General features: G+C 37.7%; 1 protein-coding gene across 2 annotated transcripts in view; it reads right to left on the bottom strand.

The window, feature by feature from the left end:
* MOGAT2 (monoacylglycerol O-acyltransferase 2) overlaps positions 1-16853 on the bottom strand; it is a 37332-nt gene that overhangs the window by 13116 nt on the left and 7363 nt on the right. For both annotated transcript variants that reach the window (XM_003766886.3, XM_031961369.1), the window contains exon 2: positions 7235-7413. In XM_003766886.3, the coding sequence (XP_003766934.1) occupies positions 7235-7413 (179 nt within the window). The remainder of the gene's footprint in view (positions 1-7234; positions 7414-16853) is intronic.

Genomic DNA, 16853 nt, shown 5'->3' on the forward strand with positions numbered 1-16853 from the left:
TGTGTGTGTGATACATATATGTATGCATATATGTGTATATGTATACACATACACATATACAGAGGAGTAGGATGGAAGGTAATCTGTGAGAAGGCAGCATGAGCTAGGAAGATTAGAAAAAGCTTTTTGAAGAAGGGAGCATTTCAGCTGAATCTTGAAGGAAGCCAGAGAAGTTGAGGTGAAGCAGGAGAGCATTTTAGGTGTAAAGAACTCAGAGATCATATCACTTCTCTAGAGCTGGAAGGAACCTCAGGGGATGCCCTTACTTAACAAATAAGGAAACTGAAGTCCAGGTGGGTTAAGTCACTTGTTCATTGTCACACAAGTACTTATATCAAATGAGGTTACCAACCTTCAAACACTTTACACATTAAAGTTCATCTATTTGTGATTTCAGGAAGATAGATCTTCCTTCTACAACTGCAGACAGTAGCTGCCCATGTCTTAGTGTGGGACCTGGAATCCCAGAAAATTGTGGACCTGCTAGCCATCTCTGCCCTTGACCAGATTGGTCCTTGGATGATCCAAATACAGTCCATCAAATGACCTTTAAGTTTTACCAGCTGGTAGATACAAAGTCACCATAGATATAAAACAGTCAATAAGCATTTATTAAATATCTACTATGGACCCACCATTGTGCTACCTTTTCTAAAGGAGCTTACATTCTATCTTCACTCCAACATGTGCCAGACATGATTTATTGAAGATTGAAAATCTTCAATGGATGGAAAATCACTTTCTTCTGAGACAGCCCATTTTTATGTCTCATTCTCATCTACTGGACATTAATTTCCAAGAAATAGAGACCAGTTACAAAAATGGGGTTGGTTTATTGTGAGAAGAAAGAGAACCATCAGATTTGTCTCATGAACACCAACTCTATTTTATATTCTTCTCCTTGTTTTTCTGCAAATCATCCATGGGAAACTAGATGGTACAAATCATCTGTTGTTTCATAAATGCAGGTAGATACAATTAATCAACATCTCTCAATACTAGGAAAAGAAAGATCTTGACACTTACTTGCCACCTTTCCAAGCTGACCAAGATTCACTGTTCTCTCTCCTCCCAACCAGGAAAGCCCCCATCCTTCCAATTAGAAATTAGGTTACTTAATTTTGTATCCTATTGTTTTCTTTTAATTAATTGGCATTACTTGATTTTTTTTTTAATAAAAATCCATCTTACTTGGTATTTAGGTATATTCCCAGTGGGCTGACTGGGAAGTCCACTGACCCATTTATTATGCCTGTTTTGCTAATAAACTGCATAGCACAGTCTGTGTTTTTCAATTATTAACTATTCATTACATTAGGAACTGAGCTTTATTTAGGATCATGGAATTATTGATCTAAAGCAGGAACTCCATAGGCAATATAATCTAACTTCATTTTACAGATGAAGAAACTGTGTCATAGAAAGATAGTTAGTTTGCCCAAAGTAATCTGACATAAGAGACAGGATTTGAATTGGGATCTTCTGACTCAATGGAGCATCAAGGGAAGATCTGCTTTGGTTTCAAGATTTAAGGATTGTATTAAGAAAAGCACCTCCAATAAAAGAGGAGAATGTATTCTCAGCAGGAATGATTGCTGAGATTGGGGCAAAAGGCAGCTGTGGGCCATGGGACATGGAGGAAGATATGATGACAGGCAGTTCCCTAAACCTTACAAGGATCTTCTTTGTGGGGGGAAAAAAACCATGGATATCACATTAATTTAAAGTATTAACACATTACTTTTTCTCCTTTTTTGTACTATAATATTTATTTCATTTTTAATTTTTTTGTTGGCATAGCTATTTATAATATTTAATAAAAAGAATTTTCCATTGTGTCTATTTTCTGGACATTATTATTAGTAGTAGTTTCATTTCATGATTATTAATGAAAATCATTTTGTTACATAGACATGGAGAGGATGTTCAAAATGCCCTGCTGATTTCAGAGTCTATATTCTTTCTTCTAGGTATATCTATTCCCTACATTTCTTAGATATTAGACTGTTATCAGAGAAATTTGCTTTAAAGGTTCCCCCCCCCAAATAACTTTCTGTTCTAATTCCTGTTGCATTGTTCTTATTTGTGTAAAACCTTTAATTTCACGTAATCAAAACTGTTTATTTTATCTCCTATGATCATCTCTCCTTTGTTTCAGCAAGAGCCCTTCCCTTATCAATACCTGTGAAAAGAATCTCTTCCCAACCTCCTGTAATTGTTTTATAATATGGTCTATAACTTGGCCACATATCCATTTTGAGCTTACTGTATATCAAGTGAGATAACAGCTAAAAAGTACTTTGCAAACCTGAAAGCATGATATGAATACTAGCAATTAGGATGGTTGATGTGGATGTCCCAACTAAGTTTGCTGAAAGAGAAACTAAAACCCAGACTGGGGAGGAGATTTGCCCTAAATCACAGACTTAATAAGCATCAGAGCTAGGTTTGAATCCAAGTCTCCTGTTTGCAAGTCCCATTTTCTTTTTACTAACCCAGGATTCCTTTAGCCATCTTAGAGTACTCATTCTCTGAGATGCAGACTATACATTGACACATGCTCAAGCCAGAATCCCTAAAGGACCCTGGGAGAAGTTCAGGGCCCCAACCCTTCCCCTTTCCTGTGGGGACATTTTTATGCACTGTTATTATGCTCCCATAGAAATAGGATAGAAGATAGAAGAAACCTTAGGGATCACTTAGTTCAACTCCATTTTACAGATGGGGAAGTTGAGACTCAGAATGATGATATGACTTTCTTATTGTCATGAAGGTAGTAAGCAGGACAGTGACAACTATAGCCCAGGTCTTCTGACTTCTAACAAAGTGCTTTTCCCCCATTAGATCAAAGTACCTTACCCTTAGAAACTCTAAGAGAGGTGGCAGGTCTGGGAAGTTTCAAGTCCAACCCCAAGGGCAAGAATAGGACCCGGAACCTCAGTGATCTTTCCTGAGGTCAAAGATCCTTTCTTTCATCTAATCTATATACCCTGAGCCAGAAACTTTGGACTTTTATTTACCTAGAAAGATGTAAAATCCTTCAGAGTTTGCAAAACAAGGGGAAAGGGAAGTTTCTTAGCTGAGTTGTGGATGAGTTAGGCTGCAGTGAAATCAATGGTAATCCATAAGATGTGACTTTAACAGGTATCTGTCCCCAATAACTCTTACCGGTCTATCATAGTTTGTGAGCATTTAATTTTAGCAAGTCCTAGGTTTATAAATCTAGAAATGAAATGGGCCCCAGAAGCCATCTGGTTAATCCATCATTAAAAAAAAATAAATACTGCTATCTTTTATTTTAAAAATACATACATTTTCTTGCACAGCATGATGAATGTGGAAATATGTTTAAAAGAACTATACATATTAAACTTATATTGGATTGCTTGGTGTCTAGATGAGAGGGGAAGGGTCAGAAGGGAGGGAGGGAGAAAATTTGGAGCACAAGGTTTTGCAGAGGTGAATGTTGAAAATTATCTTTTAATGAATTGGGAAATACAAAGTTAAATAAAATACCTACATTTTTCAATGTATCCCCTTTCTCTCTATTAGAGAGCAATTTCTTAAAAGAGGAAAATAAATTAAACAATTTAAATAAACTAATCCCCATATTGAGAAAATCTGACATTATATGCTTTGCTCCATACTCATAGTTCCCACACACACACCCTATAAAGAAACAGGACCAACATCCTTATTTCACAGAGGAAACTGAAGTCTAGAAAGGTTGGATGAAATTTGAAGAAGCCTCAAAAGCCAGGCAGTCGGACCCATACCTGAGCAGAAGACTTTCCTACAATATCCCAACAAATGGTTAGCCAGACTCTAAAGTTTTCCAGTGACAGGGATCTCACTACACAGACAGAACAAAACTCAGGGCTTTCTCTGTGAAGGACTCCCTGAAGAAACCCAGATTTTGTGCATCTAATTGCACCCCAATATTAGCTTCTGAAGCTCTCCCAGGCTGATGGCTCAGGAAAAGGTAAATGCAATATACCCCGCTCTCTGCTGGTCATCCTGTAATAATGCCCTCAATGCTCCCTGAACAGGGCTCAAGGTCGTGATTTTGTGAGGGACCTCTCTGAGGATGTCCTGGAACCTTGCATGCAAACTTAATTTGTCCAAGTAGGATCCCAAAGCTTTACAGGATCAATTCAGAGTCATCTGAACTTTATTTTTAGCCAGGCTTTAACAGGGAAGTGTTCCCAAGAATGGCTCCTGTCCTGGTCTGAGGAGGAAGGTTTGGTCTCTCTCCTAAAAGAATGAATCCTAATCAAACGGGGCATCCCCTTTGTCCCAGCAGTGTCTTCACTGGGCTTATATCCCAAAGAAATCTTAAAGGAGGGAAAGGGACCCACATGTGTAGAAATGTTTATGGCAGCCCTGTTTGTAGTGGCAAGAAACTGGAAACTGACTGGATGCCCATCAGTTGGAGAGTGGCTGAATAAGTTATAGTGCATGAATGTTATGCAATATTATTGTTCTGTAAGAAATGACCAGCAGGATCATTTCAGAGAGCCTTGGAGAGACTTAGACGAACTGATGCTAAGTGAGATGAATGGAACCAGGAAATCATCATACACAGCAACAAGACTATATGATGATCAATTCTGATGGATGAGGCTCTTTCCAACAATGAGATGATTCAGTCCAGTTCCAATGATTATATGATGAAGAGAGCCATCTACACCCAGAGAGAGGACTGTGGGAACTGAGTGTGGAGCACAAGATAGCATTTTCATTCATTTTTGTTGTTGTTTGTTTTTATTTTCTTTCTCATTTTTTTCCCTTTTTGATTAAATTTTTCTTGTGCAGCAAGTTAACTGTATAAATATGTATGCATATAGTTGGATTTAACATATATTTTTACCATGTTTAACATATATTGGATTACTTGCCATCTAGGAGGAGGAAAGGGGGGAAAATTTGGAACACAAGCTTTTGCAAGGGTTAATGTTGAAAAATTATCCATGCATGTTTTGAAAATAAAAAGATTTAATTGAAAAAAAAAAGAAAAAGAATGAGCCCTACTGAATTTAGAATCAGGGGCCTGGATTCAAACCCAAGCTTTGTCACACACTCATACTTGCATCCTCTATTTTTATCCCATAGGGTAGTTGTGAGGAAAGCCTATTGTGAATCTTAAATTACTAGAGAATTGTGAGTTTTTAACTTTTCATCTTTTCCTGTCACAGGGCTATGAATGCAATAAGTTTTTGATGTTTGTTGACTGATTCATTGCATGGATAGCTGATTCAGGGAGCAGCTTGAGCTTTCAAAGGTCTGGCTTATATTTTCTTCTTGACTCTAGATATTAGAACCAAAAACCTCATGGGAATTAGATAGAAGGACCTGGGGAACAAATATAAATTGAGGAATCTGAGACAGAGATAGAGACAGACATAATAAGTAAGGGAAAGACACAGAGACAGAGAGAGAGAGAAAGACAGAGATACATAGAGAGAAACAAAGGGGGGGACACAGAGAGACAGAGGCAGAGAGGGAGAGAGAAGGAAGGACAGAGGAGAAAGGGAGGGAGGGAGGAAGAGAGAGAGAAAAATCAGATAAAGATAGTGCCAGAGAGTATGGAATGAAGGTCTCTGAGAGCTGGAGGTGGGCAATATCTACCCTGTCAAGAAAAGTCCAAAGATCTCTCCCAGAGTCTCTTCAGAGGCAGTAATAGGAGGTGCATGATTTAACTGACCTGGGAGGGAGGGCTGAAGGACTAATAAATTCATCAGCAATTTTCCTTATCAGATTAGGAGCTGAGTCCAAGTGAATGACTTTGAGAGGGAAGACCCTCTTTTCTTCTACTCCCAAACCCTGTTTATTCCCAGTCCGCTGGGTTCCCCCAGCTTTGCTTAGTCCTAATTCCTTCTTTCCACCCCAGCCATGTTCACTCCTGACCTCCTTCCTTATCCCTGCCCTAAATACTCCCATCTTCTCTATCCCCTTGCCCTACCCCTTACTCCTTGTCCACATCCTCCATCAGGACTCCTCCCTTCTAGTAGCCACCAATGCTCCCTTTCCTTCTCCTTCATACCACCTCCCTCAGATAGCCCTTTGCCCCAGCCATGTTTCTCTCTAATTGCTCTAGTGGACCCAACAGTGATAAATGCCTATCTCATGGACCTGTGCCAGCCAGTTCTGGCTGAATTCAAGATCTTCTAGAGGAGTGTAGGAAGTAAGTGGAGTAGAGAAATGATAAGGAATAATCAGATAGGACAATGAAAGCGCACAGTGCAAAAAAAAAAAAAATGTTAAATGAACTGAATGCTTTACTGAATGAATTTAGGAAGGAAAGCTTAGACTATACAACATCAATTGGGTCCCTCACTGCTGCTAGGCAATCCTACTATACTTCCCTCATCATCTCATTCTCCACAGTAGCTCTTAAAATCTTTTCAAACCTTTCATGGCTCCTCCTTCCCCATTCTGCCAGCTAAGACCCTTGTCTCATATTTTACAGAAAAAAATTTACCATGAACTCCCTATTTTCTATTTCCTATAACTCAGATGCCTTTAGCCACTGTCTCCTCCTTTACCCCTGTTTCTCTGTCATTTCTACTCTGTCACTTCACTGGCCTCCTACTGCCTACAAACATCTCTATACTTCCCTTATTGTTAAAAAAACAAAGCAGAACAAAACAAAACAAAACAAAAACCCTCACTTGATCCTTCTGAACTTGAAAAGCATCCTCTATCTCTTCTGTCCTTTGTAGCTAAACCTGAAAAGGATGTCTACAATAAGTGCCCCCATTTTCTCTCCTCTCAGTCTTTTCTTAAGTCTTTATAATACAACTTCTGAAGTTGTATTCTCTATATATATTCTGTATTTCGAAACCTCTCTTAATTCTAGTGTTTTCTCTCACTTATTTACTTTTTGTCCAGATTCTACTGTTTTATCTTTCTTATTTATTTCCTTTTTGTCCAATATATAGCTTGTTTATATACATTTGTTTGCTTGTTGTCTTCCACATTTGAATGTGAGCTCCTTGAGGGCAGGGACTAATCTTTGCCTCTTGTACTCTTAATACAATATTTGGCACATAGTAGGTACTTAATAAATGTGGACAGACTAATAGGATATAGCTGTATTTCCTCTCCTCTCTTAGGTTGGACTAGAATCTGAAGTTCAATGGTCACTTTCTGCTTTTGCCTTGAATTCCAGATTCTTTCCACTGTGCCAAAGCAATAACTCACCCACTCTCAACTCTCCAATAAGCCCACTTACTGAGACAGGAAAGTAGTCAGCCAGGTACTTCCACACACGCCATCGCTTTATGAATTGGATCTGTCTCCCACCTTTCCTTGGGGTGTCTCTATCCAGGTACCACCAGACTGAATATAGCATGCTGAGGAACCAAAAGCGGGTGAAGAAGAGGCCAATGAAGATGGCTATGCAGATTATGCCTGGGAGAAGAAAACATGCAATATAATCATCAGGACAGCTCAGGTCCGAGTGCCCAGCTCAGCATCAGCATGAGTCAGGCTGCTGTTTTGGTAATGAGCTCCCTGTCACAGGAAGTCTATAAGCAAAGACTGGATGATTATATCAGGTAAGTTAGAGAGGAGACCCCTGCATTAGATGGGAGGTCACATTGGAATAAATATGAGGTCACAAACCCTGATAATCAATGTGATTAGAGTCAATGAAATGCCAGTTCTGATATTTTGCCTTCTATGTATAAGGCAGTGGTACTCAAAGTATGATCTAGAGAATCCTGGGGATCTCTGAAACCCTTTTAGAGGGTCTACAAATTCAAAAATAGTTTTTGTTTCCAATATGGTAAATGTCTATAAATATAATCCAGATAAACAAAAAGGTTTTGGAGAGATCCTCAATAATTTTTAATAGGATAAAGATACTGAAAACAAAAGTTTGAGAACCACTGTACTAAGGTCTCTGACATTTCACATTCTGTCTAAAGGTAATTCTGAGGCAGCATAATGTGGTAGAAAGAGGACCTTGATCCAGTCTCTGGCTCTCTGCCATTTATTAGCTGTGTGGCTTTGAGCAATTCATTAACCCATGGGGCCTTCATTGTCTCCTCTCTTCCCCTAGTAAAATGAGAGTATCAGACTAGGGCAGTTCTAGGACCCCTTTCCTTTAAAAAAATTTTTTTGTGGTTATCTTTTATTTTTGTATCGTCTTACTTTCACTACATCCCTCTTCCTTTCTGTACCCAGAACTCATCCCTTGTGGGGGAAAAGAGATGAAGAAAAAGGGAAGGAGAGGGAGAAGAAAGAAGGTAAGGAGGAAGAAGGAAGAGAGGGAGAGATAAAGTGAGAAGGAAACAGAGAGAAAAAAGAGGAAGAGAAAGAGAAGTGGGGGGGGGAGGGAGGAAGAGAAGGGGGAAAAAACAGAGAGAGAGAAAGAGAAAGAGAGAGAGAAACACAGAGAGACACAGAAAGGCAAAAAGAGAAAGAGAAAGACAAAGAGAGGAAGAGAGAAAGGGCAGAGAATAGTAGCTTAGAAAAGCTGAGCTATATGTCAATCGTGTCTTGACAGTACATTTCAGCAACCACCAAGGGCTCTTTCTTAAAAGTATTTGCCTCTATACTAACGTAGCTGAACCTTGGACCCACTTCTTCTGTTAATCTTGTCAGCATATTTCCCACCCCAGGTTCCTAGAATTTCATATTAGTATTTCTGTCCTTTAATCATGACTTTATATTTACTCCTTTTCGATATCTTATTATCTAGCTAATCGGAGGCACTCAGAAAATAAATGGTCAGTGATTGCACGGGTCTAGAGAAGCCCTCATACAAGCCATACACTTTGAAAGACACAAAGCAAATATATAATATACAGCTAGGGTTAACCAGGGAAGGCTTCCTATATACAGTGAGTTTTAAATCTAGCTTGGCTGTCAATTCATAAGAACATGGGATTAAAAACTGGAAGGAGATCAACTGGAAATCTATTCCAACTCTCTCATCCTTAGAGGAAGTCCTAGGAACATATGTAAGTCTGTTTCTGGGAGTGCTTGAAAAATCGGGATGGAGGGACCCTCCTCTCCCCTTCAAGGCATGATGAAGAAACAGACTTTGTATTGACTGCTGATTTGGAATTGGGTATGCATTTAAAAGACCAAATCTCTCCCTGTTCTTCTCTACTATTCTTTCTTCCCTCCCTTCCTCTTGGTCCATCCGTGTTTCTCTTCTTTTCTTCATCTTTTCCTTTCTTCTCCTTCCCTCCTGTGTCTCTCTGTCTCGCTTTCTCTCTGATTCTCTTCCATTTCTCCTCACTTCCCCTCTCTTTCTGTCAATCTCTCTTTGTCTTCCTCGCTCCATCTCTCCTCTCCTCCCTTTCCCTGGGCCTTTCTCTCTGCCTTCCCTTCATCTTTCCTATTTTCTCTGCTTCCCCTCCATTTCTCCTCTCCTCTCTTCCATGTGTCTTTCTCTGCTCTTTCCATCTCTCCTAAACTTCCTTCCTTCTTTCTTTCCTACTCATCTGATTGTTTGAATGAAGAAGTAAGGACTGTATTCTACATCATCAGATTCTCCAGGATTGAGACTTCATTGACCAGTTCTCATTACATACGGATGATGGTGGTAGTAGCTCAGAATGATTAAGAACTTTGCAGAACTTCAAGAACATGTATGACCACCAAAGGAAGTAGGTAATTCATGAAGCTAGAGTGAATTTTAAGTGACGGGTAGTCTAAGGGTTCCATGGATACCTTCAAGATTTTAAAAAGAACTTAAGGAAGACAGACTACCCACAGTATTTAATGGAGGATTTTAAAGGCATGGACTAAAATCATCCAGGAACAGATAAGGATAGTATGAGATTTACCCTGGTGGAGGGACTCTCTATCCACTGATGAGATCACTGATTCATCCAAGCAAGTGTCTCTATCTTAACTTTTCCTGATAAATGATATTCTCAAGTGAAGATTTATTTCTTATCTATTTTCTACCACATCTGTATTGTCTACTGATAGCAGGCACCAAAGAAATATTTTTTAAAAAATATTTATAGCAGTACGTTTTTGATGGCTATGAATTGGAAATCAAATTACCCATCAATTGGGGAAAGGCTACACAAGCTGTGGTCTGTGATTATAATGGAATATTATTGTGTTGACAAGCAGGATGATTTCAGAAAAACATATTAAGACTTACACAAACTGATACAAAGTGAAGTGAACAGAACCAGGAAAATGTATACAGTAACAGCAATATTGTTCTAATCTCAACAATACAACGATCCAAGACCAAAGGACTACATACTATCTGTGTCCAGAGAAAGAAATGTTTGAATATAGATTGAAACATACTATTTTTCATTTTCTTTCTTTTGTTCTTTTTCTATTATTTGAGCCTTCTTGTACAAAATGACTAATATGAAAATGTTTACATGATGGCACATATATAATCTCTATCTGATTGCTTACTGTCTTAGGGAGGGGGAAAGAGAAGAAGGGAAAGATAGAATTTGGAACTCAAAAACTTTAAAAGAAATAAATGTTGAAAACTGTTTTAATGTATAATTGAGAGAAAATAAAAATGTATAAAAATTAAGAAATTTTTTAATGACTAGATACAAAAATCTTTTATTTCCCTAGTGCATAAAAAACACACAGAATAATATTAGGTGCTTAATATTTGTCAGATGAATTAAATGAATGGATGAAAGAATTCAATACCTCCTTTTTGTAAAGTCTTATACCAGGTACTAAGGGAGAATAAAAGAATAAAAACAATATTTTCTTTTTGGGGTGAAGGGAAAAGAGGAAACAATCAGAGTTAAGTGATTTGCCCAGGGTCATAAGCTAGTAAATGTCTGAAGCTATATTTGAACTCAGTTCCTCCTTACTCCAGGGGTAATGCTCTAGCCATTATACTACTTAGCTTCCCTATGACAATTGTTTTCTATCAGGAAATTCTTAGTGCTCCAGATTTTCTGTCATCTCTATCTAAATTCTGCCTGAGCAGAGAGCTAATCTTTGCCTTCTGTACAAAGCTGAAGATCTCACATAAAACTTGACTTATCATCTCTTAAGCATCATATTGTGTAATATTGTATGAAATACTTATATATGTCTGTGTAATATTCCCATAATATAATTAATTACTCATCATATTGGGGCAACTAAGTGGTACAATGGATAGAGTCCTAGTTCTGAAGTCAGGAAGACACATATTTCTGAGTTCAAATCTGCCTTCGGATACTTACTAGTTGTGTGATCCTGGGAAACTCACTTAACTCTTTTTGTCTCAGTTTCCTCATCTGTAAAATGAGAAGAAATGGCGAACCACTCCAGTATTTCTGCCAAGAAAACCCCAAACGGGTTCATAAAAAGTCAGACAAGAATAAAAACAAGCAAACAACAAAAATAGCAATGACTTTCCTAAAGGTGGGAATTCTTTATTAACCAGACTTGGAGGAGACATCCCTCGAGTATGCTGCTTGCGCTCTCTCTCTCTCTCTCTCTCTCTCTTTCTCTGAAAGGGATGGGAAAGAAAAAGAAAATCCATTCATGGTAACTAGACAAATACGAAGTATCTGAGAATCCATTCAGCAAGATGCTCTCAGGACTTACATGAATATAACTGCAAAACATTTTTTGCAGGTTTAAGGAAGACATATTTTTAAGATCGATTAAAGTCTAATAAGCTACAGACAAGATATGCAGATAGTGATGGGAGGTAATTTTATATGGAGATGGAAGATGGAGTATTGTCTAAGAGGAGCATTAAGGTCAATCTAAGTGAATCAGAGTGTACAGAGTGGTGTAAAGTATAAGAAGACTGGAAAGGCAGGAAGGGGCAAGATTGTACAGGACTTTAAATATCAGAAGATTTAATATTTGATCACAAAGGTCAGAGGGAACCAAAGGACTTTATCGAGAGGCAGGGGTAACAGGATTAGACCTATGAATTAAGAAAATCACTATAGCAATTCATAAACATTATGAAATGTGCAAAGTTTGTCTTTGTAACTTTCCTTACTTATTTTGGTGTTTTTTAATACCTCTGACCATATGGCCTATGACCAAAGGAAGTAGAGAGAAACTCTTGGCAGGAAGGTCAGTTAAAAGGCTTTTATAATTTAATAATTAATTATGAAAGGCTTGATTCTTCTCAGAAATTCAGTGATCCAAAGGAATCCAAATAGACTTAGGAAAGGAAATGCCATCTACAACCAGAGAAAGAACTAAGAAGACTGAATGTAATTCAACACATTGCTATGTTTTTTCTGCTTTTTTTTTTAACTCTTCCATGTTTTTTCCCCATTTGCTCTGATTTTTCTCTTCCAACATAATTAATTTTAAAAATGTGTATTAAAAATAAACTAATAGTTATTTACAAAAAAAAGTATCAGGTGTTAAAAATGGGATGGGGCCCCAGAAAAATCTTTTCAAAATAAACTTTCTAATCCAATCTAATATTCCTATTCCCTTCTTTGTAAAATGATTCTATTAATAACAGTCCAGAGGTAGCTAAAGTGACACAGAAAATGAAACCTTCGACTTGAAGTCAAAAAGACTCAAGTTTAAAAGCTGCCTCAGACATTCTCTAGCTGTGTAAGCATGGAAAACTCACTTATTTTCTCTAAGTCTTAGTTTCCTCATCTGTAAAATGGAGAAAATAATGTGCCTTCTGAGTACAGGGTTCCTGTAATCAAATATTAAATAATTTTGCAAACCTCAAAAAAAAAAAAGGCTATTGCAATACTCCAGACAAAATGACCTACCATTTTGTAGGTCACTGAATGAGTGAAGACCAGATTGTGAAGACAGAAAGAACATGATTTGGCAAGAGATTGAATGAGATGAATGAAAATGAAGAAATGGCACCAGTGTTGTAAGCCTAGATAATAGGAATACTGTGATGCCCTTGATAATAATAGGAAAGATTAAGGGAGGGGAGAGTTTAGAAAAGCAAATGAATACTGCTTTAGATAGGTTAAGTTATAAATATCTACTGAGGGGCAGCTAGGTGGCTCAATGGATAGATCACCAGCTCTGACGTCAGGAAGACCTGAGTTCAAATATGGCCTCAGACACTTAATACTTCCTGGCTGTGTGACCCTGGGCAAGTCACTTAACCCCAATTGCCTCAGAAAAAAAACAAAACCAAAAAAACATATCTACTGAACAAGTTCAAGATATACAAAAAACATTTAGTGATATGAGACTGAAGCTCGGGAGACAGATGAGGACTGATATATAGACCTGGAAATCATCTGCATAGAAATTATTAAAGCTATTAAACCCATGGAAGCTGATGAAATCACAAAATAGCACAGTATAGAATAAAAAATAGAATTTAAAAAACAAAACAAAACATGAGAGTCCAGGACCCAAGAGCCTTGGCTTTCATCAACAATTGGGAACTTCTGGGGGCAGAGCCAAGATGGCAGAGCAGAGGGAGCAACTGAGCTCTCCCAACATTCCTCTCTAAACAACCTTAAAATAATGTCTCAAATTGACTTCTGGATTAGGAGAGCTAACAAAAGGTAGGAGTGAGACATTTTACCAGTCCAACACAATTTAGGAGATTGGAAGGAAAGGTCCATGACACTGGAATGACAATGGTCTAGAGTCCATATGTCAATAACATCAGCAGTAAGACTGGAGGTAGCAGCAGCAGCAGTAGCTTTAGGATCTCTCAAAACCCAGATGGTAAAGGGATGAGGTTACCAATCAGAAAGAGATTACAGGGGACGCTTGTGCTAATCCTAAACTGGGTACAGAACTGGGTACTATTTGACAATTCCATTGGCAAAACCTATTTTCAGCCATACTTTCAGAGTGTAGAAGACTGCCTACAGTCTTAAGAAAGCAGAAGCTTTGAGGAGTGTGACCACACCTCTCCCTAAACCACCACCTTGGGAGTTCTGAAAACTTCCAACCCCCCAACTAGCTCTGAAAACATTATGAAAAGAGCCTGATGCTTGGGATGGGCCCTATCCCCCCATCCTCACCTCATGGATAGAGCCCAACTTTAACATAAAGCTCAAAGTAAAGAAATCGTCCAGAAAAATAATCAAACAAAAACAATAAAAAGAACCAAGCATAAAAAGCTATTATGGTGATAGGGAAGATTGATACAAACTTGAAGAAGATAATAATATTAAAAAAGCTACAAGCAAAGCCTCAAAGGGAAAAAAATGTGAATTTGATATTAACCCAACAAGAATTTCTGCGAGATAAAAAAAATTGATTTAAAAAAATCAAATAAGAGCGCTAAAAGAAAAAAATGGGAAAAGAAATGAGAATGATGCAGAAATATTATTTTTAAAAAGACAACAGCTTGTTAAAAAAAAAAAAAAAAGGGAGAGGGGGGCTAAAAAATACTAAAGAATATAATACCTTAAAAAAAAGTTAGTGGTATGACTTGAATGAAGATTTAGCAAAGAAAATTGAAAAGGCAGAAAAGGGAGCCAAGAGAAGACAACCTCCTATATATCTAGATAAGAGAAAGTATCAAGAAGGAGAAGGTGATTAACAATGCCAAATGGTACAAAGAGGTTCAAAAGGATAAAGATTAAGAAAAGGTCAATAGATTTGACAACTAAGAAATCAGTGTGGAGGTGGAGCCAAGGTTTCAGAATAGCAAGAAAGAGTACAGCTAAGTTTTGCCTCACAATTCCTCCATACATATCTAAAAAACACACTAACCTAGATCCTGATTGGGAAATATAAAGGGGGGGAAAGTTACAGCAAGTCATTTTTCCAGTCCAGATTGGCACAGAGACAGAAAAGCCTACAGATAAAGGAGATAGATTACAGCCAGTAATAAACACACATCCCATTCCACGTCAACAACTGAAAGAGAACTAAGAATGTGCTACAGTAAAATAACATTCTAGATCTACCATAGAGATTCTAGGAACTGTGCATGTTGCAGAAGCAGGTGATAAATGGCAGCTCTTTTATTTACTACTTGGTTCCAGATCATAGATATCTCCACTTATGGATGGCATTCTAGGATGAAAAACACAAGGAAGCCCTAGTCTATGTGTTGAACAAGGTGCAAATACAGAAGCAATTATTAGCTGTGTAGCTCTCATCCCAGAAACAGATCAATCTCTTACTGCCAAACTCCATTCCAATTTGAAAAATGCCATGGAATAACCAGAACTGGGAAGCGAAGCGTTAAGTCCTGTCACTATGAACCTAAAGAGTTTGCCAAGGGGCAGCTAGATGGCACAGAGAATAGAACACCAGCCCTGAAGTCAGTAAGACGAGTTCAAATCTGGCCTCAGACACTTAACACTTCCTAGCTGTGTGACTGGGCAAGTCATTTAACCCTAATTGCCTTAGCAAAAATTTAAAAAAAAAAGAGTTTTCTAGTGGGCTTACAGAGGTTGAGTCCAGCACACATCTACTGGTACTTCCAACTAGTGACAATCACAAGGTATGTTGCTTTCATACCTATCTGGAACTTTCAGAGTTCAAACCAGGAGAGAAGTGATCAGACTTTGCCCTGAAGCAGATCAATTTGAGAGCACTGTTCTTTAACCTGTGCTCTCCCTGAAATTCTGTAATAATACAATAATCAGTATCCCTAAGAATGCAATAGTAGGACCTAAGAAACAGGAGCACAGTCTAGATAATTTTCCAGAAGTGTGCAGAGCCTGCTCCTAATAAAGTTAAAAGTTAGGAAGTAGGCTGGGAGAATGAACAAAAACAAACAAACAGAAAAAAAGAATCCTACCACAAAGAGCTATTATGGTGACAAGACCACCCAAAATATAAATTCAGAAGGATTTTTGGAGAAAACTTCAAAACATCTACAAAAATTCAAAAAAAAAGCACAGCGTGGGCCTAAATTCAGCTACAATTATTGGAAGAAATGACATAAGAATTTTGTCTTTTTTTTTAAAAAAAAAAAAAAGAGTCAAAATGATTCAATAAATGAATGTAGGAGAAAAGAATTAGGAGCAAACAATCATAAAAAACTAAAACAGAAACTATTTATATTCTGATATGGGCTGATGATATGTATCCAGTGTCACAGAAGTCTAATTAGGCAAACACTCTAGAAGTGCTTTTAATATGTTTCAACGATTTAAAAAGTAGAATGAAATGATGATGATGACGATGACATGATAATATTAGTTTGATCTTTTCTCTCTTATTTCTTCCAGTATCTTTCCCCAGAGTAATCCTACCTTGCCTATAATTTTTAATTGATCTTTATTTACTGCTTCCAAGCTGTCCACAAATAGGCCCAAGTCTCCCTATCCTTAAAAAAAAAAATAAAATAAACATTTTTTGAGGCCTTATCATTCCTTCAAGCCAACATCCTACATCTATCTTTCCCTTCTCACACAAATTTCTAGAAAAAGCTATCTACTCTCACTGACTCCACTCTTTCCCCCTTTCCTCAGTGCTCTGTCTTCTGTGGTCTGGCTCCTTACCTTATTGCTCAACTATACACACAAAGCTATCAGCAACTTTTTAATTGTCAAATCTATTTGTCTTTTCTTTGGATTCAGCCTTTTTAACCTCTCTGCATTTGACACTTCTGGCCACTTTTTTTTTTCTTTTTTTGAATATTCTTTCCATTCTGGATTTTCATAACATTTCTTTTTAATTTTCCTCCACTTGGCTGATTGCTCCTTCTCAGTCTCCTTTGCTAACTTTTTCATCCATATTTTATGCCCTAAGTGATTTCCTCAATGCTCCCTCCTAGATCCTTGTCCCTTCTCTTTATTTTGTGATCTCATCAGTTCTCATGAATTCAATTATTATCTCTGTCCAGTGATTTCCAAACTTATATATCCAGTCCTGGTCTCTTGTCTGATGTCCCATATTACCTATTGGAAAATTTGAACTGAAGTCCCATAGGCATTTCAAACTCAATATATCCAAAACAGAACTAATTATCA

This window comes from Sarcophilus harrisii, chromosome 3 (genome assembly GCF_902635505.1).
Source record: "Sarcophilus harrisii chromosome 3, mSarHar1.11, whole genome shotgun sequence".
NCBI classification, from domain to species: domain Eukaryota; kingdom Metazoa; phylum Chordata; class Mammalia; order Dasyuromorphia; family Dasyuridae; genus Sarcophilus; species Sarcophilus harrisii.